The sequence below is a fragment of the Miscanthus floridulus genome, chromosome 7 (assembly GCF_019320115.1).
Source record: "Miscanthus floridulus cultivar M001 chromosome 7, ASM1932011v1, whole genome shotgun sequence".
NCBI classification, from domain to species: Eukaryota; Viridiplantae; Streptophyta; class Magnoliopsida; order Poales; family Poaceae; genus Miscanthus; species Miscanthus floridulus.
Genome location: NC_089586.1, coordinates 125425367 through 125444323, shown reverse-complemented (window position 1 = coordinate 125444323; position 18957 = coordinate 125425367). Strand labels below are relative to the sequence as shown.

Sequence of the window (18957 nt, the reverse complement as noted above, 5' to 3'; positions counted from 1 at the left end):
CAACCTAAGAGTCGGGCGAGGCAGAGCTTGCGGCCTTGGTGTCGGGCGAGGCAGAGCTCGCGCCTCAGGGGTTAGGCGAGCCACCCCTTAGGGGTCGGGCGAGGTGGAGCCAACCCTCAGGGGTCGGGCGAGGAGGAGCCCGCGGCCTCGGGGTCGGGCAAGGCTGAGCCACCCCTCAGGGGTCGGGCGAGGTGAAGCCAACCCTCAGGGGTCGGGCGAGGTGAAGCCAACCCTCAGGGGTCGGGCGAGGCAAAGTCCGCGGCCTCAGTGTCGGACGAGGCGGAGCCAACCCTCAGGGGTCGGACGAGGTGGAGCCCGTGGCCTCGGTATCGGACGAGGCGACGCCTCGACCTCGATGTCGAGCGAGGTGGAGCCAACCCTCAAGGGTCGGACAAGGCGGAGCCCGCGACCTCGATGTCGGACGAAGCCGAGCCAACCCTCAGGGACCGGATGAGGCGAAGCCAACCCTCAAGGGGTCGGTTAGAGTTGTAATCGCGCTCTTGACTGCTCGGACGAGTCAATGTTGATGATTATTAGCTCCTCTTTGGGTATCCTACTATTAATCCCTGACAATAACCACTCGTCAGTCTTTAGGAAGTGGAATCCTACAAAAAAATGGTATCCCAATCCTCCGATCCAAAGAGGCCCTTAACCAGAGGAATATCGTATAATACGTAACAAGCCTGCGAAGACATACATAGAGGATACAGAAAAAGAAAACTATGGTGGCAAACTGAAAACTGGGTTCAGGCGCTGAGTGATCCATGAGCCATGAGCTTGTAACTGGTGGCCCAACTGGGTCTGTAAGTCAGGGTTCATTCACTACACATTGCGTATTTGAGCTGGAGTTGGAGGGGCGATCTTGTTCTTGTTCGTGTAAGATTCTTTCCTAGCTGCCTCTTCAGTTAGTGCAAAATCCTATCTGCAGCAGAGCTCCAAGAATGACCAGAGCCTGCAAACTCTGCTGGTCTGCTGTGAACCACACCACCAGACACTACCATGTTCATGATACTCAGAAGTCTTCAACCACAGGAATATCATACTCTAATTTTTTTATAACGAGGAATACCATACTCTACATGATCAAACCTATGATCATATGTACATCAAACTACGCATATGCATCATCGAACAATCATGTGCCAATCTCGTACTCAATCTCAGTTCGAATGGATCCAGACCGAGACGCTCTTCTCTATCCAAAATTTGTGCCGATCGTCTGGAATTCTAGTATTTCCTGAGATGACTGCCTTTAGTCAGTTGTCTTAGGTAAAATTCTGGAACCAGCTATAATACACCGAAGATGTACATGTTCCTCAGACACGGGAAATCAGGCCTCCTGCTCTTTGTATAAATGACCTCTAAACTTCGCAATGTTTTTCCGCAATACGATGTTTGACACCCGTTCTGCCTCCAATGCACGTTCAAGCTGTTAAATATACTCAATGATATGATGATAACGAGAACAAGGACAAATGCCATAAATACACAATAGCACTGCAAGAAGAGTACCTTTGCTGCTCGAGCACTCCATTCACCGAGAATAGCTCTGAGCCTATCATTTTCTTCAACATACTGCATTGAACGTGTTTTATGGTAAAGTAATCAGTGCTTTTCAAGCAAATGCGAGATAAACCCAATCTGTCAGCACTCTATGGTAGACCCTTGAATCCTTGATTGCTAAACAACATACCTGGTTGTTGCTCAGACGGATACGCTGGATCTCTGAGTCCTTTTCATCGATCAAACCACGGGCAAGTTGAAGTTCGGAGTGCACTTGATCCATCTGCATGGTCAGCGCTGAATTACTGATTTACTTCTATCAAGAATTTTGTTTTTTTTACATTCTCGCATCATCTAGTCATCTAATGCATATTCAGTTCACTTTTCACACTATAAAGAAATAACCCAAGCATGTCAACAGGCACATTTATTACATCTGCAAGAAGCAGATCACTTAGTAGCTGAAACTACTGTAAGTAGTTACTGCAAGAAGTTCAAAGTAGGCAGACACAACTCTTCTTGAGGACCTCCCTTACTAATTTACATAAGATGGCAGCCTGGCTTATGATAGTAATATAGCATTGCATCCCAAATCACTAGATACGCATGGTATCCAACTATCCATGTAAGTTATACTTTCTGAGGAATGTATAACATAGTAATAATAATTCAATAAACATAGTTACCTCAGCAGTGAGTGCTCGAAGTTCTTGATCACGAGTTGCTAAAAGATGGGCAAGATCAACCTGAAGATTAAAAGAAAAGCCACCATCTGAAACAGTTAGGGAGTTCCTTCTGTCTAAATCTGGAACCATCAAACTACTAGTCAATGTACAGCATGCAACATCATTGTGCAATGCACAGAGACAGAACCTGAGGAGTGGTTCCAGCAGTTCTCTGGTATTTGCTTAAGCATTCTTGCAAGCGGAGGACCTTTCAAGAAAAGAAACAAATTGTTAATCAACAAAAGGATTCAGCATGATGGAGAAGGCACAAACAATACTTAAATTCCCTTCATGAAAGTTTTCATTATTGCTGCTTGGAAAATTTCAAACAAGGAAACAATCTAATCTTTTTAGAACAAGCAGCCAAGCTACACGTCCTGAAAAACAGTTTTATCAATATCACTCTCCTACAAGCTCATAGAGTAAAAGAATTTGCAAGACCTTCCCTGTTAGCTTTGGTACAAACCCTTCACTAATTTCTGTCTATTAACCTCTCCCTGTATAGTTTCTTGTGGTTTAATATACAAAACCGGGCTTAACCCCATCCTCTAGAAAAGAAATATTATGAAAGCTGCAACCTTATGTATTATAGAGATGGTGTACATAACGAATGTGACCTTAAGTTTATTAGTATATTTGAGTATCACAGCCTTCATCATCACATCATGCCCAGTGGCGGAACCAGAAATTTTGAGTAAGGGGGGCCGGCTAAACATGGTTGATCCCATCAAAATATATTCTATACTTTTTAAAAAGAATTGTAATCACGATTTTTAAGATTCTCAAAGGTAACTAGTTTGAAAATAGTGAAAAAGTTAGCATAGCTGCAAATTTTTATTTAAACATATATTATATTGGGTTAATGACTTTCATACACCTCATTTGCATTATTTATGATCCGTAGCATACAAGCCATCAGTCAGTGTATTTATTGTAATATTTTTCTCCTTTTTGAAGAATAATATCAAATGTCTTCTTTTAGGTTAGTGTTCTCAATAGAGTATGCTAATGCTAGGTGAAAAAAATGTAGCACATATGTGTGGAGTGACATGATCGGCTGCCTTTTTTTCTCTGGCTGTTGCTGCAGGCCGCTGCATACATGCTAGTACTCTTGGTTCACTGTGTTGCTTATTATCTTCTTTGGAATCTAAATGGGGTTAACAAATTTGCATGGTGTCAGGGGGGGCCATGGCCCCTGCTGGCCACCCCCTGGTTCCGCCACTGATCATGCCTGTCCTTTCCATAAAATCCTAAGACTTATGTACTTATCATGCCTTGCCTACTAGTTAAAAAATAATTTGCATGCCTAAATAATGTTTTTGCAATGTAAGAAATCAAATTTAAATGCATGTAGTACAAATACTTCTGTAAAGTTATTCTTACATAAATAAATGAAATAGAAATTTGGCGAGGCTCCTATTAACTATTCCGCATGAAACTTCCATGTACCTCCTCACTCAGATAATGAATATTCTCCCTTTGGTACTGAAGTAACGCCATCTGCTGATCAGAAAGACGGGCGTCATGATATCTAGAGAGAGAAAATACATCAGCTAGCCAATCTCTGTGGCGGTGGCAGTATGTTAAGAGAAAGAGAACTATTCAACAATACATGTATATGGCTGTGATACTTTGGAGTCATATCTGTTAGACGAGTTGAAAATCATTTTCAAATAATTCTAATGGATATACGGCTATGCTGGTTCAATACTATTCTCTATGTTCCAAATTATAAGTTACTTTGACTTTTTTGGTACATTGAATTTGCTATGTATCTAGAAATAACGTATGTCTAGATATGTCGGATTCATAAACCCAGGGTCCCTTGGGGACCGGCTTCTGCGCCAAGGCTCGGCCCAAGAGTCTAAAAACAACAGGGTAAAGGAACGGTCCAGCAACCGATCGGAAGGCCAGGCCCAAGAAGAGCAACGCCCGCTCATCAGCTACATCGGCCCACCTCTCCGATCGGAGCATTCAATTCGGGCTTCAGCCGCCTCCGGACGGCCTCTCCGATCGGAAGGCCTGCCCCGAGCCCTACTTCCGACTCCGACCCCGTGTCCCTCCGACCGGGGCTCGTAGGAACACTACTCACCGCACTTCTCCGACCGGCGCACTCAGAGCCGACTGAGGCCATCCGACCGGGGACGCCCGCTCGGAAGGAACCAGAAGGCGTGCGGAGAAAGGCAAGGCAAGGCTCACAAGTCAAAACCACTATACCAGGGACCATACCTTGCACGGAACAGCACTCTGCAACCACCCTGACACAAACAATATTGTAGACGCCGACATCTCCCTCTACAGTATTATAGGGGCCGCTAAAACTCCCATATGGAAAGACCCCCCGTGTGTCTCTAGACACCGATAGCGGTATGAGCACCAGGATTTACCGTACCGGGTGAACATAGCGCGACTCCTCACATACCTTTAGGCATCAAACAGTATTTGCAGGTACCGACGTCCACCATCCCTAAAAAAGGCAGCACGACCTCCCGTGTCCATCTGACATTCTACAGTGACATCAACAGTGTTGTAGGCGCCCACCATTATCTGGTACCCGCCGGTGTGGGCAACAAGGCTCGGTAAGCGTGGACAACAAGGCTCGGTAGCATACGCACCCTTTCCCTCTCACTTGTAAAGTCGTCCACTTCATTTATAAAAGGGGGTGCGCTTCCTCCAACAGAGGAGGATCCAAGCACAGTTCCTGAGTCCGTTTCCAGTAGGCCAAAGTTCCTTAGATCGATAGCTCACAACCACAGAACCACCAGGTTCGGACCTCAAGCACCCGCTCGAACACTTAGTCATAGCGAAGTTCCTGTCACTCTCGACCCTTCCGGTCGGAGCCGACCGGACCTCTTGTACACCCCATCTTTCTCTCTCTCGTTTGTAACCCCACTACAAACTTCGGGCACCTGGGCTAAGGAATAAAGTCACCGACCGACCCCGACTGGACGTAGAGCACGTTGCCCGAATCAGTATAAATCCTATGTCATTGAGTGCTAGGCCACCTCCGATCACAACGTACAGCAAAACTACAAATATTCACTAGTTGGTCACTTTCTACACCGATAGTTGGCGCCGTCCGTAGGGAAGACGTTGTACGTTCAATACTTTTTTGGTCATCGGATGGCCCATACTTCCGCCACCCCCGCCGTGGCGGGCTCGGGCGATACAATTTGCTTCGGCTCGCTGGAGTTTCCCGCGCTCTCACCCGCTGGGATGCGGGTTCCACCCGTCTTCGAGCCATCCCAGGCCTTCCTCTTCGAAAGCCTGAACTTCGTCGCCGACCGGCTCGGCGTACTACACCTCCGCGAGGAGGCTCGCGACCCGGCACCCGTCGGAGAGACGTCCTCCATCGACTCCGGGACGCGCGACTTCAACGACGCGGCATCTGCGCTTCATTCCGAGCAAACTCTCTACTCAAACCCCACTGTAAGTAATATGCGTACTAATATTCGCCCTTTATTTACTATCTCCCACCAATCACCCGGTGTGAATGTACCGCCCACGCCACAAACACCGTACGATCGGTTCCCCTACGGCCTCGCGTCCTCCGCGGACGCATACGCTCGGGGGCTCCGAAGGATGCTGGCACCATCCCCCCTCACGTCCGAGTTTGTGGGAATGGCAGGCTACGTTCTTGCCATTTCCCACGGACACCCGGATGGTGAGGGCGAGAGCGACGGTTCCAGCATCGATGACGTGGCGCCACGCCACCATCCGTCCCGGGAGTGCGCTATGGCGGACGCTCCGGGACAGACGCTGGTGGTTACGGAGTCTGCGCAAACTCACACCCCTCCGGGCCCACGTACGGGGGCCCTCACGTCTGCGCAAGCACATGCCGAGGAATTACGACAACGACGACAGAGCCAGCCGCCGCCGGCACCGTCGCCGTCAGTACAGCCCGTTGCGCCCCGTGCGTATGGCCCGGCAGGCGACACCCGGCGTCGCGCCCGTCAGGTCCAACACGACATCATGAACGAGGGAAACGATCTCCCTCAATTCGCCCGGGCTGGACAGAACATCGCCGCTGCGGCAATGTTTCTGCGCGACGTTCCCGAGCCCGCCGACCCCTAGGAGCCCGCAGTCTACCGGAACCTCCGGGTTCTCGTAGAAGCCGACGCCGTCCAACAGGTGGAAAGCTCCGCGTTGCGACTCCGACCCGTGCCCTCTCTCCCCACCGGGGGGACGAGGACGCACCGGACGGACCGCTCCATTCGCTCGCCGTCACAGTCGTCAGGCCTGGCTCAGGGTGCGGCAGTCGCGCCACGGTCCTACCTGGCGCCTGCTCCACACCAACCGCCGGTACATGAGCGGCCCGATCCGCACCAGGACCCCCGCAGCAGCATCAACAACCGATGTCAGGCTCAACACGATAGCGACGTCCGCCGTACGGCAGCAGGCGACACGGGCCCCGGCCAAACCATCGAGGGAAATGGTGAAACGCGCCCCAGGCGCGGTCGCCGGCTAGACGACCGGAGTCCCAACCCTAAGGGCCCGGGACCACGAGCCTTCAGCCGGCGTATCTGGAGAGCACCGTTCCCGCAGCATTTCCGGCCGCCCACCAACATCACCAAATACACTGGGGAGACCAACCCAGGCATTTGGCTCGAAGACTTCCGGCTCGTCTGTCGGGCCGGAGGAGTAGATGATGACTATTTCATCATTCAATACCTTCCCATTTGTGTGGGAGAACATGTGCGGGCATGGCTTGAATTCCTTCCGCACGACAACATCCGCGACTGGACGGACCTCAAGAGGGTCTTCGTCGGGAATTTCCAGGGGACGTACGTCCGCCCGGGAAACTCCTGGGACCTCAAGAGCTGTCAGCAGGAGCCCAACGAGTCCCTGCGGGATTACATCCGTAGGTTCTCCCAACGATACAACTCCCTCCCCGATGTCGTCAACGCAGACGTCATCAGCGCGTTCCTCTCCGGGACGAACTGCGAGTCCCTGATCCATAAGCTTGGCTGCTTGAAACCCCGTACCACCCGCGACCTGCTTGACGTCGCCACCAACCACGCCTCTGGCGAGGTGGTCGGAGCGGTCTTCGGCGGAGGCCAGGACAAGGTCAAAACCAAGCGCACGGACCCGGACGAAGGCCCCTCCACGCAGAGGGGCAAGAGAAGCAAAAAAGATCGACGCTGTTCGGACAGCCCCGCGTTGGTCGCCGCGGCCGATCGCGTGGCCAAACAGCCCCAACAGGGACTGCCTGACCACTTCAACAAACTCATGGATGGTTCGTGCCCCAACCATGCCTACCCCGTCAAACACCTCTACAAGGAGTGTGAGCTCCTCAAACGTTTCCTCCGACAGGTCGGCGGGTCAAAGGAGGAAGACGGTAAGGAGCCGGCAGCCAAGAAGGGAGGCGCGGCAGGCAAGGACGGAGACGATTTCCCCGAACCCGAAGAATGCATCATGATCTTCGGCGGGTCCGATGCCATCTGGACTAAACGCCAGCATAAGGTACGCTACAGGGAGGCATGCGCCGTCGAGACGGCCGTCCCCTCCTTCCTCAGTTGGTCAGAATCCCCGATCACTTTTGATCAGAGGGACCATCCCTCCTACGTCGCAAGACCGGGACGCTACCCGCTCGTCGTCGACCCCATCGTCCGCAAGAAGCGCCTCAGCAAGGTGCTGATGGACGAGGGCAGCGGCCTCAACATCCTGTACGTCGACACCCTCGATGCCATGCGCATCCCCCGATCGGAGCTCCGCCTGGCGGGCTCCCCCTTCCACGGGGTAATCCCGGGAGCGCAGGCATACCCGCTCGGATAGATCGATCTGCTCGTCACGTTCGGCAGTCGGGCCAACTTTCACTCGTCCTCACCTTCGAAGTGGTGGACTTTCCAGGATCCTACCACGCCATCTTGGGGCGGCCATGCTACGCAAGATTCATGGCGATCCCCAACTATACCTACCTCAAGCTGAAGATACCTACCTCAAGCTGAAGATGCCGGGACCAAATGGCGTCATCACCATGAGTAGCGCCTTCTCACACGCCTTCGAGTGCGATCGCGAGCACTACGAGCTCGCCACCGCGGTCGTCAACTCATCTGAGCTCCTGCAGCTCAGGGAGTCGTCAACCCCAGCAGTCCCAGACTACAACAAACCGACCTTCTCGACGGCCTTCCACCCGCTCGAAGAAACCAAGGCGGTGGGTGTCGACCCCACCGACCCAGCCAAGATGGTGCGAATCGGGACCCAGCTCCCGGCCCAATAGGAATGCGAGCTCTTCGTATGGCAGCCTTCTGACATGCCGGGGATACCACGAGAGGTCACCGAGCACGCACTACGCCTTATCCCGGGCTCAAAGCCCGCCAAGCAACGCCTGCGTCGTTTCGACGACGAGAGGCGCAGGGCCATAGGCGAAGAAATCGCCAAGCTCTTGGCAGCCGGATTCATCAAGGAAGTTTTCCACTCCGACTGGCTCGCCAATCCCGTCCTTGTCAGAAAAAAGACCGAGAAGTGGAGAATGTGCGTTGACTATACTGGCCTCAACATGGCGTGTCCAAAGGATCACTTTCCCTTGCCGCGCATAGACCAGATAATCGACTCCACCTCGGGTTGCGAGATCCTCTCCTGTCTAGACACCTACTCAGATCACGATTAAAGAGTCCGATCAACTCGCAACCTCGTTCATCACCCCGTATGGTTCGTACTGCTACGTGACCATGCCTTTCGACTTGAAGAACGCTGGTGCCACCTACCAAAGGTGCATGCAGCAATGCTTCGCCGACCAAATCGACCCGCCCGATCAGCCTGATCAGGCCGAACGGCCGAAACCAACAATCGCCATCTATGTTGATGACATAGTGGTCAAAACAGCTCGAGCGTGCGATCTAATCGCAAACTTGGCCGTGACATTCGCGAACCTCCGAAGGTTCAACATCAAGCTGAATCCCGAAAAATGTGTTTTCGGGGTTCCGAAGGGGAAGCTGCTCGGATACATCATATCCGAGCGCGGCATCGAGGCCAACCCCGAGAAAATCACAGCCATCTCCAACATGGGTCCCATATGCAATGTCAAAGGCGTGCAGAGGCTCACCAGCTGCCTGGCTACCCTAAGCCGTTTCATCTCCCGGCTCGGCGAACGGGGGATGCCACTCTACAAGCTCCTCAAAAAGACGGACGCCTTCGTCTGGACTGAGGAAGCCCAGCAGGCTCTCAAGAGCCTCAAAGCGTCCCTGACGTCGGCCCCAATCCTCGTCGCTCTCGAACGAGGAGAACCCCTCCTCCTTTACGTCGCGGCAAGTAACCATGTGGTGAGCGCCACCCTGGTCATCGAGAGGGAGGAACCGGGACACCAGCTCAAGGTACAGCGACCCATATACTTCGTCGGAGAAGTGCTTACCGACCCCAAGGTCCGGTACCCCCAGGTGCAGAAACTCCTATACGTCGTACTAATGGCAACCAGGAAGCTCCTACACTACTTCACCGACCACGAAGTCACAGTCGTCACTTCATACCCGCTCGGAGACACCATCCGCAACCGCGACGCCGCGGGACGAATCTCCAAGTGGGCACTTGAACTCATGGGCCATGACATCAGATATAGCCCCCGCACCGCTATCAAGTCTCAGGCTCTCGCGGATATTGTCGTCGAATGGACGGAGGTCCAGCTACCGACCCCGGACGTCACCCACGAGTACTGGACAATGTACTTCGACGGGTCCGTAATGGCGCCCGGCTCGGGGGCCGGAGTGGGGTTCTGATCTCCCCGGATAGGAGTAGGCTCCGCTACGCCATCCGCTTCCACTTCTCAGCTTCAAACAATGCCGCGGAATACGAGGCCCTTATCAACGGGCTCCGCATCGCCATCGAGCTCGGTGCTACGCGACTCTACGTCCGCGGCGACTCGGAACTAGTCGTTGATCAGGTCATGGAGTCCTCCTGCAAAAGCCCCCTCATGACAGCATACTGCCAAGAGGTGCGCAAGCTCGAGGACAAATTCCAGTGGATCGAACTGCATCACGTCCCTCGAAGGGACAACGATGCCGCCGATTTCCTCGCAAAACTGGCCGCCAGGCGGGATCCATCACCAAACGGGGTCTTCATCAACGACATCCACGAACCGTCCGCCCGCATCCTGGAAGGTCCGACCCGGACACACCCCGACGCTCAGCCAGCGCTCGGGGGATCCGACCCCGATGCCCAGCCAACGCCCGGGGGCTCCGACCCCAGTACCTCTGCGTCACCCGCGAACGTCGCCGTACTAACACTCGATCAAACCGACTGGCGAGTACCGCTACTCGCCTACCTCCTCGAGGAGGTTCTCCCGCCCGAAAAGACTGAAGCCCGACGGATCGCTCGGCGCGCAAAGACCTTCGTTGCGCTCGGCGACGAGCTCTACAAACGGAGCCCATCAGGAGTACTCATGAAGTGTATCCCCACCGACCAATGGAGGCAGCTCCTCCTCGAGGTCCATGCCGGCATTTGCGGGCATCACGCGGCCCCAAGGTCGCTGGTCTGAAAAGCCTTCCGTCAAGGTTTTTACTGGCCCACCGCGCTACGAGATGCGGAGGAGGTCGTCCGAAGGTGTGAAGGATGCCAGTTCTACGCTCGGCAAACCCATTTGCCGGCACAAGAGCTCCAAACCATCCTCATCACCTGGCCGTTCACGGTCTGGGGCCTCGACATGGTAGGACCCCTCAAAAAGGCCCCAGGCGGTTTCACCCACCTACTCGTAGCGATCGACAAATTCACCAAGTGAATAGAGGCCAAACCCATCACCAACATCCGGTCGGAGGAGACAGTCAAATTCTTCCTCGACATCATCCACCGGTTCGGTGTTCCTAACTGTATCATCACTGACCACGGGACTAACTTCACCGAAAAAAGTTCCTAGACTTCAGCGACGGATACGGTATCAGGATCGACTGGGCTTCAGTCGGACATCCACGAACTAGCGGTCAGGTCGAACGTGCCAGTGGCATGATCCTCCAAGGACTTAACTCACGCATCGTCAACCGACTCAATAAGTACGCTGGGCGATGGGTAGCAGAGGTTCCAGCGATCCTCTGGAGCCTAAGAACGACCCCAAACCGATCCACGGGATTCACACCCTTCTTCCTGGCCTACGGAGCTGAGGCAGTGTTGCCCTCCGACCTCGACCACGGCGCACCAAGAGTGAAGGCTTTCGACCGCGACCGAGCCGCGGAGGCCCAACGAGACATGGTCGACCTACTCGAAGAGGCCTGCTCTGCTCGCTACCAACAAACCCTCCGCAGGTACCACGAAAGGAAGATCAGGGAAAGGATACTCGAAGTCGACGATCTCGTACTCCGGAGGACCCAATCAACGAAGAAAAAACACAAGCTCTCTCCACCATAGGAAGGGCCCTATATGATGATCGAAGTAATCCGACCAGGCACCTACCGACTGGAGGACAACAACGGCAATGCTCTCACCAACACTTGGAACATTGAACAACTACGTCGTTTTTCCCCTAAATTTGGTCTAAACCGTTTTTTAGTTAAAACATGCTCCCGTAAGAGCACCCCTGCCCGAAACACTTTCAGCCCACGTCGCTCGGGGGCTCCATAGGGGTACAATATTAAATATTTCCTCCCTTTTCTTTTTAATAAACAACTTTGTCCCCGAACAGAAACACATTCCATGTCTTTGATTACCCTACGTAACTCTGTTCTTACTCCCAACCAAACACACCCCGCCTTTCCCTACGGATACGGGCAGTCGAGCCCCGCGGGCCACGCCCCGGACTCCCAAGGCCGCACCCTATGGGACAATCGAGCAGGTACGAGAGAAAAATGATAAGAACGAAGATTATGCTAGGATATAAATAGAGAACGGATATCGTGGTTCTGTCACAGGGACAGTACTAATGTATTCATTAATACAAAAAACTGTTCACACGGGGACTCACCCACAAACTTAACTTTTACATTTTCTACTACTGCAAATACCACTGCGCCCCCCAGGAATCCCGCGGCGACACCGCCACCATAGGGGAATCCGCTCGGTTCCGATCCCTCGGCTTCGGTAAGCGCAACGGGTACCTCAAGGACGTCGCACCCACAGATGCTTAGTAGAACATGGAGCTCCCGACCATCTCATGCAATCGAGGCAGCTACTAAGACACAGGTAGGAAGCAAAGGGATGCCCCATGTGGGCCATGCCGACTCCGTCACGAACGACGAGCACGGGTCCCGGTCGGATGTTTCCGACTGAAGCTCTCCGAGCCCCGTCACTCCAGTCGTCAAAGTAAACACTATCAAACCCCCTCTATTTCCTCATAAATCATTTCATACATCCATACGCGCATCTCATTCCATACGCCCGCGCCTCCCGGACGATTTGGGCCCTGAATCGCCCGGGGGCTCAAGAACTAAGCATCGCACGTGCAGCGAAATGCACCAGAACGCTCCGTGTTGCGTCACGAAGCGACGGTTGCCTCATTCAACATGAGTAACCAACAGAGCCAGGGGAGAAAACCGTAGATGAGCACCGTGCGGCCCTAGTCCGGTCCGGCAGACCGGGTCATCTCAACCTTCTCGTTCGATCCTGAACCTCTCGCCAGACCCACAGAATCTCCATCGAGGGGAGGCCGTTAGGCCACCCGGGTCGGTCTCTGGAACGACCTAGGCATCTACTGGATTGCAGGTATAGGAGTAGTGGAATGTCACAAGAGGGCTATGCCAACCCCGTCACGAACGACGGACCCGGATTCCGCTCGATCACACCCGTTAACGAACTCACCGAGCTAGTCTTTGAGCCCGAGCGATCGGGACAAGCGACGAAACTCAGCCCCTCCGGTTTGTGAGGAACCGGATGGGGTAACGCACATAACTCACATCGACCCCCACGAAGGCCCGACAGGGCTCGGGGGCTCAAGACAAACGCCAAGGAAGCGACCTCGAACTCGCCAGATCCACGACTACGACTCGCCCGGTCCCACGGCACGTACCGACGCCAGGATCCGCGAGCACCGCCTCGTCCGATCTTTAACTAACTAACTACGTTCCGTCTGCACTCCAAAAAATCCAGGGACCACGACCCCGAACTCGCGTTGACAGGATCTACGACATCCGGCTACGGCTTGGGACCGCGACAACAAACTCGCGTAAACGGCTTCATTTCCGACTGCACTCCAAAAAATCCAGGGACCACGACCCTGAACTCGCGTCGACAGGATCTACGACATCCGGCTACGGCTTGGGACCGCGACTCCGAACTCGCGTAACGGCTTCATTTCCGACTGCACTCTAAAAAATCCAGGGACCGCGACCCCGAACTCGCGTCGACAGGATCTACGATATCCAGCTACGGCTTGGGACCGCGACTCCGAACTCTCGTAACGGCTTCATTTCCGACTGCGCTCCAAAAATCAAGGGACCACGACTCCGAACTCGCGTGAAAACTAACTGAACTAACTATCTCGGCTGCCCCGGCTGCGCCAAGGCCAAGGGTCTGTCCGAACTAACTTCCTCACCCGATCCCACGGCGCGCACCGGCGCCAGGATCAGTGAGCTCTCTCGCGTCCAAACTAACTTTCTCGCCCGATCCATGGCGCGCATCCGGGATCAGTAAGTTCTGTTTCAATCCAATCTTCGCGTCTAAAAACGCCTCGGCTGCACAACAACACCTTGGTTGACAAAATTCCATCTCAGACTAAAAACACGCACACACGCCCGCTAGAACAAAACCCCCTAGACGATTCCGCCCGAACCGCCCGGGGGCTCGGGGGCTACACCCGCGGGTGCGCTCGCGCGCACCCGTCAACAAGACAAAAATCTCCCAGACGATTCTACCCGAATCACCCGGGGGCTCGGGGGCTCCTGTCAGGTTCATAAACCCAGGGTCCCTCGAGGACCGGCTTCTGCGCCAAGGCTCGGCCCAAGAGTCTAAAAACAACAGGACAAAGGAACGGTCCAGCAACCGACCGGAAGGCCAGGCCCACGAAGAGCAACGTCCGCTCATCAGCTACTTCGGCCCACCTCTCCGACCGGAGCGCTCAATTCGGGCTTCAGCCGCCTCCGGACGGCCTCTCCGATCGAAAGGCCTGCTCCAAGCCCTACTTCCGACTCCGACCCCGCGTCCCTCCGACCGGGGCTCGTAGGAACCGTGCTCACCGCACTTCTCCGACCGGCGCACTCAGAGCCGACTGGGGCCATCCGACCGGGGACGCCCGCTCGGAAGGAACCAGAAGGCGTGCGGAGAAAAGCAAGGCAAGGCTCACAAGTCAAAACCACTATACCAGGGACCATACCCTGCACGGAACAGCACTCTGCAGCCACCCTGACACAAATAGTATTGTAGGCGCCGACATCTCCCTCTACAGTATTATAGGGGCCGCTAAAACTCCCATACGGTAAGACCCCCCGCGTGTCTCTGGACACCGATAGCGGTATGGGCACCAGGATTTACTGTATCGGGTAAACATAGCGCGACTCCTCACATACCTCTAGGCATCAAACAGTATTTGCAGGTACCGACGTCCACCATCCCTGAAAAAGGCAGCACGACCTCCCGTGTGCATCTGATATTCTACAGTGACATCAACAGTGTTGTAGGCGCCCACCATTATCTGGTACCCGCCGGTGTGGGCAACAAGGCTCGGTAAGCGTGGACAACAAGGCTCGGTAGCATACGCACCCTTTCCCTCTCACTTGTAAAACCGTCCCCTTCATCTATAAAAGGGGTGCACTTCCTCCAACAGAGGAGGATCCAAGCTCAGTTCCTAAGACCGATTCCAGTAGGCCAAAGTTCCTTAGATCGATAGCTCACAACCACAGAACCATCAGGTTCGGACCTCAAGCACCCGCTCAAACACTTAGCTCATAGCGAAGTTCCTGTCACTCTCGACCCTTCCGGTCGGAGCCGACCGGACCTCTTGTACACCCCATCTTTCTCCCTCTCGTTTGTAACCCAACTGCAAACTTAGAACACCTGGACTCAGGAATAAAGTCACTGACCGACCTCGACTGGACGTAGGGCACGTTGCCCGAACCAGTATAAATCCTGTGTCATTGAGTGCTAGGCCACCTCCGATCACAACGTACAGTAAAACTACAAATATTCACTAGTTGGTCACTTTCTGCACCGACAAGATACATAGCAAATTCGATGTATCAAAAAAGTCAAAGCGACTTATAATTTGGAACGGAGGGGCTAGCATTTTCCAATGTTAGAAAATAAGCCACAAAGTGCACAAATAAAGCATTCCTTGGGTGTGCTGAGACAAGAGTAAGTTTGGCATTTCTCAAATGTTCAAATATAGAAACTTGTCGGATAACATGAAAAAACTCGGTATATTTTCTGTGCCGCAATCGTACCTTCGATCTTCCAAAGTACTAGATGGCTGGAGTGCAGAATATAATGACCGCAAAATATCAGGCTGCCCATCCAAAGAGTTGTATTTGTGGATGTGCCCTGCAAAAGGAAACAAACAGAAACATGCCACAGATGTTACAAAATCTTCTGGGATTCGAAGCGTGCATTTTAAGGGCAACAGACACAAATCAGATATATAACAGTACGTCCAACTGAAAAATTAAGCCCCCGTATATTCTTGAATATAAAGATAAATATTATGAACTCAACTCACATATGTATAAGCCCATAAAACATCCAGCACACGTGACTTCAACTACGATGGCAATCCTGCATTATAGGAAAAGAAGGTTTTAACTGCAATGTTCTAGACATACACAGATTCCCATGTGTTGCACGCAAGCTAATGTAAACATACTACCATCAGAAGGTTTTGTTGTCGAGTTTATCCAACAATCCAACCTACTGACTTAAAAGTAGAGCAGGGACATATTATAGGAGACAAGCAAAATGGGAACCCATTATCTGCCTAGATGAAGATCCCAAGCCATAAGCACTTTGCCTCCAGTTTCCTTGTAAGGTCTATGTTGCATACACATCACAGGTCTAAATATGGCTTATCTGAACAGTCACAAGCATACAAGCTTACAAGCATCATCGAAATTAACTGAAACTTCACAATACAAACAATAAAAGTAGAGGTACTAGAACATTATCTTAAGAAATCAAAATGCATTCTCTATTTCCTTCCCTGATGAATATGTCCACTCCTATTTATAGAGCAATGCATAGACAAATTCAAACAATTTACTAAAGCTATATAAGATAGCAAGGTGCACCTTAGAAGCAGTGAAATTGATAGTATTTGTAAAAGAGGTTGCCAGACCATGATTAAGAGCATCAAAGCAGTCCCTGCAAAAAAATAGAGACCATTACCACTTACCCAGTGGCCATTTTGACTGCCAGGTAACAAGTGTGAAAATCAAAAACAGAAATGAATAAACACACCATATACACATAATTCATATTATGTTCTCCAGGGATAAAAGCAATAAATAAAGTGAAAATGAATAATGAAGAAGATCATTCTAATACCTTATCAACAAAAGGAAGTGGCTGTTCACAAGGTGGCTGATGTTTGTAATAAGCAAAAGAAAATAATGATAAATGCTAGCACTAGAGCATCACATAGATATGTTGGTGATTCTCACCACAAGCAATAGTAGCAAATGGAAGTCGAGCAATACGCTTCAGTTTCTGGCTAAAATCGTAATAGCCCTGCATGTAAAAGTAGAACACATTAATTAATTTGAAAATATATTCTTCACCAAAATGCATATACTACATCTGATAAAATCAATTATTACAACTAATGCATTGACTCCAATGCATGAGATATGATTGAAACAAAACAAAGTCAAACACCCTTTTGAGTGGTAATACCTGCAATCTCACTTTCCTGACCTGGTGAACCCAATATTGTTGAAAAATTCCTGCATTGAATTTCATGTGAACCATTCTTCACAGCCAGAAACATAATGTGAAACAAATAAATAGTTGATAGAATACCCAAAGGAAGCAGGTACAGAAAAAGAAAACCTGTAAGAACGAGAAGGATAGCATTGGAGCTGCATTGCAATGGAGAGATCATATCTGGCGCGAAGAGAAATATCCATGGAGCTGAAATGGCAACAGCAGCAAAACCTACCTACAGAAAGATAAATAAAATGCAGCTATCATATAAAATGAATATAGGAGTAAAGCAATGTCTTGTCAATATCCAACAGCCACATGGAGATGACAAAATGCACAGTGTTTTGGTTCTTCTGTATAATTCACGAAACAGAATTATTTATATGAGATGATCTTCTGTTAGGCACGATATAACATGGGTAAGAAACTTCTACTTACCAATAAGATACAGTACAAGGTCCCACCAACTATGCTTCTAGGCTCCCGGTGACCCAACAGGGGCGCTTCATGTAGTAAATCAATAAACCTAGATAACAGAAGAATTTCACATGCTTCAAAATTAACTTTCCCATCAGCTTTAACACAAATTTAGCAAATAAATAAATGTGTTAGTATAGAACTTCGGTCTATAGTCACAAAGTTCCTGGTTCAAGGAATGTCCAGCTATGTGAATTCTTTCAGGAACTATGCTTCAGTCAAACTAGAGGTTATGGATATGAATTAAAAAAACGGCCAAAATCCTACAAGATTTTCAAAAATGAAACACCAAACAACCAAACTGTAGCATGCTTGCAGCTAGAACATTAATCCCCTGCCTTCTTTCACATTACAAAGTTAACCTGACAGAACTTAGCCGAACATCCCAAATAATGTAGTACAGATAACACAAGCAGCCACCACTCATCCTAGTAATAACCGCAAATCTCACAAGCAGGCCGCTCTGATCCCATGTCAACTCTGTTCTCGTATTCACCACACTCGTATGGAATCCCGCAGCTCAAATCTCGGGACCACGCGGCATCAACACGCCAAAGCCCCAGCGAGACACCAAACTTCCGATCCCGCCCCGCACAAAAACCAAACATCACGAAAATCCTAATCATCAACGACCTGGACCAAAATTGCGCTGCCATTTGCCACGGGCTTCAGATCAAAGGTCACCAAATGCACAGTCGCAGCGTCCGGTGGCATGCCTACTAAGACCTTAGGGTTCACAGGTAGCAGACTCACAGCGCGTCTTCCACGGAGGTTGGAGCTGCGGCGTGGGTGGATGCGGCGGCGCCCCGCTCGTGCGCCATCGCCACCCCACGCTGCCGGCCAGCAGGGGAGACCTTGCAAGCCTCGCCTCCGCGCCCTCCAACTTCCGGATCCGAAGGGCAGGAGCGCTTAAGCTTAGCAGCGCTCCTCGGATTCTCGCGTGGAGCAGAGCCGGTGTGTCTACAGTGTCGGGTGAATTTAGAATTGGCGTTTCCGAGCTGCGCGGTGGGTAACTTCCGTTTTCAATTCGACTCCGCTCCACGCGGAAGGAAGAAGACGACGCGACGCGGCGCGGTGCCTCGTAATATCCCGTGGTTAACTGGTTAGGAATGGCCCCACCTCGTAAAGGCTTGATGTGACTCTGCAGGTGGGGCCACCTCCTCTTGGCACGTTGGGATTTTCTCACAAAATCTACCGTGATTACGATAACTGAATGTATTATTAGGGTCTGTTTGTAACACGGAAAAAAATCTATGTTTCTGCATTTTTTTTTGTGTGAAATTGAACTAATTTTTGCGTGAGAAATTAAAACCTACCGCGCATTCTTGCTCTCTCTGTGCTTTACGCGCTTGCGGGGCTCCCGCTGTGCCGACGGATGGCCTCATGGCTGTGACTGGTGAGCATGGCCGCTCCTCAGGTCCAGTATGGGCAGGGCAGCGCGCGGCGGAGCTCGCTCATGCTGATGATGCAGCGACACAAACAGCGGGCC

At 51.6% G+C, this 18957-nt stretch overlaps 1 protein-coding gene across 1 annotated transcript; it reads right to left on the bottom strand.

Annotated features, from left to right (window-relative positions):
- Positions 1-523: 523 nt before the first annotated feature.
- Positions 524-18526, bottom strand: LOC136467863 (protein FIP1-like). Its single transcript, XM_066466661.1, has 14 exons — positions 18222-18526; positions 17430-17517; positions 17118-17226; positions 16962-17011; positions 16730-16796; positions 16358-16430; positions 15793-15848; positions 15521-15617; positions 3678-3759; positions 2377-2436; positions 2190-2249; positions 1694-1786; positions 1513-1575; positions 524-1429 (listed from the first exon to the last, which is right to left on the bottom strand). The coding sequence occupies exons 1-14, from the start codon at positions 18287-18289 to the stop codon at positions 1331-1333; spliced, it is 1065 nt and encodes a 354-aa protein (XP_066322758.1). The 5' UTR covers positions 18290-18526; the 3' UTR covers positions 524-1330.
- Between the last annotated feature and the right edge of the window lie 431 nt (positions 18527-18957).